Source organism: Aplysia californica, unplaced genomic scaffold (genome assembly GCF_000002075.1).
Source record: "Aplysia californica isolate F4 #8 unplaced genomic scaffold, AplCal3.0 scaffold02446, whole genome shotgun sequence".
Taxonomy (NCBI): domain Eukaryota; kingdom Metazoa; phylum Mollusca; class Gastropoda; order Aplysiida; family Aplysiidae; genus Aplysia; species Aplysia californica.
Genome location: NW_004799716.1, coordinates 6,085 through 8,322, shown reverse-complemented (window position 1 = coordinate 8,322; position 2,238 = coordinate 6,085). Strand labels below are relative to the sequence as shown.

At 39.1% G+C, this 2,238-nt stretch overlaps 1 protein-coding gene across 1 annotated transcript; it reads left to right on the top strand.

Annotated features, from left to right (window-relative positions):
• Nucleotides 1-426: 426 nt before the first annotated feature.
• On the top strand, nucleotides 427-2,140 carry LOC101859306 (DNA replication ATP-dependent helicase/nuclease DNA2-like; the record flags this gene model as incomplete). Its single annotated transcript, XM_005113443.1, has 3 exons — nucleotides 427-513; nucleotides 1,263-1,371; nucleotides 2,066-2,140. Coding segments are annotated over 3 exons (271 nt in total), but the record flags the coding sequence as incomplete, so codon positions are not given.
• Between the last annotated feature and the right edge of the window lie 98 nt (nucleotides 2,141-2,238).

The following is a 2,238-nucleotide window of genomic DNA, read 5'->3' as shown; positions in this document are numbered from 1 at the left end:
GATTGTACAGTTCCCACACACCCACTGACATCTCCTTGACACCCATGGACAGCTCCCATTCCTCCACACACAGCTGTTATATTGTCATATATGACCATGGACTGGACTGCTCAGTATCACACACACCCTCAGATGCGCGCGCATTGACACACACACACACACACACTCTCACACACACACACACACCCGCACACTCCCAAACTCCCAAAAACACACACACACACACACACTGACATATTTTTCACACTCATTGTGTACCCAACTCAAAACTATAGACTCAGATAGATTTTCTCCTTTTCATTGACGTACAATCTGACCTCTGAAAGGTCTTCAGGGTGTTTTTGTTCGTCCACTTTTGAAATTGTTTAGAAGTTTTCTGTGAACCTGATTTGGATATAATGAAAAACTAAATTATTTCTTTTCCAGCTCTCTAGGAATGGGTGAAAGTTTGTTCGCAAAACTAGATAGTCAAGGGGCCACTTTTGAGTTGCACTTACAGTACAGAATGAACAGGTAGGCTACTATCTTCCTTTGAGCAAAATATCTTTTGTGTCTTTAATTCTTATGTCTTGTCTCTTAGATTAGTTGTTACACGTATTTGGACTGGACGACAGCTAGTAACATTTTAGTGTGGGTGTGCTGCGCCTGGATCAGAAAGTAATAAACTGAAAGAATGAAATATGAAGGCTTTACATAGAGTTGTTGTGAAAATATTTGAAAGCAAATTATGTGTTGGAAGGATTTCATCCTCCAAGTTTTCCACACATTTCACACTTTTTGTTTCGTTATAATTTCGTAATGTGTATGTGCCTTTTGTTAGTCCGTAGAGTTACTATATTATCTGTAAGGAGAGAGGGAGGGTGGGAGAAGGTTATTCGTTGATATGATGTCTTGCATTTATAACTTGTGTCAAAGAGGCTGGTGAAAACACAATGGTCAATAAAGTACAGTGGTCTCAACTTAACAACCCACTCTTGACATGTAACAGAATTTTTGTCTATAATTTACCTGTCTAAGAACCTGTCTAAAATTAGAAATCTGAACCCCTCACACACACACACACACACACACGCACAAACACACACACACGCACACGCACAAACACACACACAATAACTCACACCCCCTTCCCGCCCAGTTTGAGCTTAGGGCAATAAACGTTACCAAGCTGCTTCACCATGCCTTGTCTGTATCTTGATGACCGGGTTCTTAGGTGGTAACCACTGTTAATGTCTTCTTTTATCCGTCTTAAATACTGATAGAAAAATCATGGAGCTGAGCAACGATCTGGTATACAATGGAAAGCTCCAGTGTGGAAATGATGAGGTTGCAGAGCAAAGACTTTACATTCCTCTTGTGGACAGCCTCAAAGTAAGTGCTTTTTTGGGCTAGGGGTATTTTTAAAAAAAATCCCTGCTTTTAGATCGAATTAAGTGAGCAGAAAAATGTGCCATCAAGCTGAACGAAAAGATTTGACCTTTCGTGTTTTCAAAGTATATTGTTCTCTCTCTGTTTGTTTGTTTGTTTTGGGGGAGGGGAGATTTGCTTCGATTTTTTTACTTTATAATTTTTCAAGATTGTTTCTGTTCTGACATAGCAGAAAAATATTATTTTGTGGTCTGAATATTTGACATTGAAACCCTTTGACAAAAAGATGGTTGATACATTTTGATGTCAAATAACATTACAATATACTTTTCAACTTCTCAAATTTGCATCTATAACAACAACTTCTCAAATGACCACTGTCTATTTTGTCTTCAATGGATCTTTTCATGTGGGCCTGCTCACCCTCTTATGTTGATACATTTTAAGAGACACTCTCTTACTTCTGCTTCAGCATATCAAAATCGTGACAAATCAAGGCTTGAAATGGCAGGAAAAAAATTTTTTTTGTCGACCTCATTTCCTCGATTTGTCCGAGGGGTTCTATGAAATGTGACTTATGATGGCCTGGTAGGTCTATGTCCTAGGAATGCCCCTTCAGATCACTTAATATTAGCTCCAGCACACTGGTCTAAGTGTTGTCCCTGGTGATACATTGAAGTTTTTATGTCTTTTACAGACCAAGCCAGAATGGATGCAGTCTGCTCTGAGCTGTGAAATGGAAAAGTCTGTTGTTTTCCTCAGTACAGATCGGGTGAGTTGTTGTTCAATTTTGTTTCTCTAAAATGTCTACTTATAGGCTGCACGCTTTGAATATGGGCGACTGAATTACTTACCTGTATTACCTGTCAT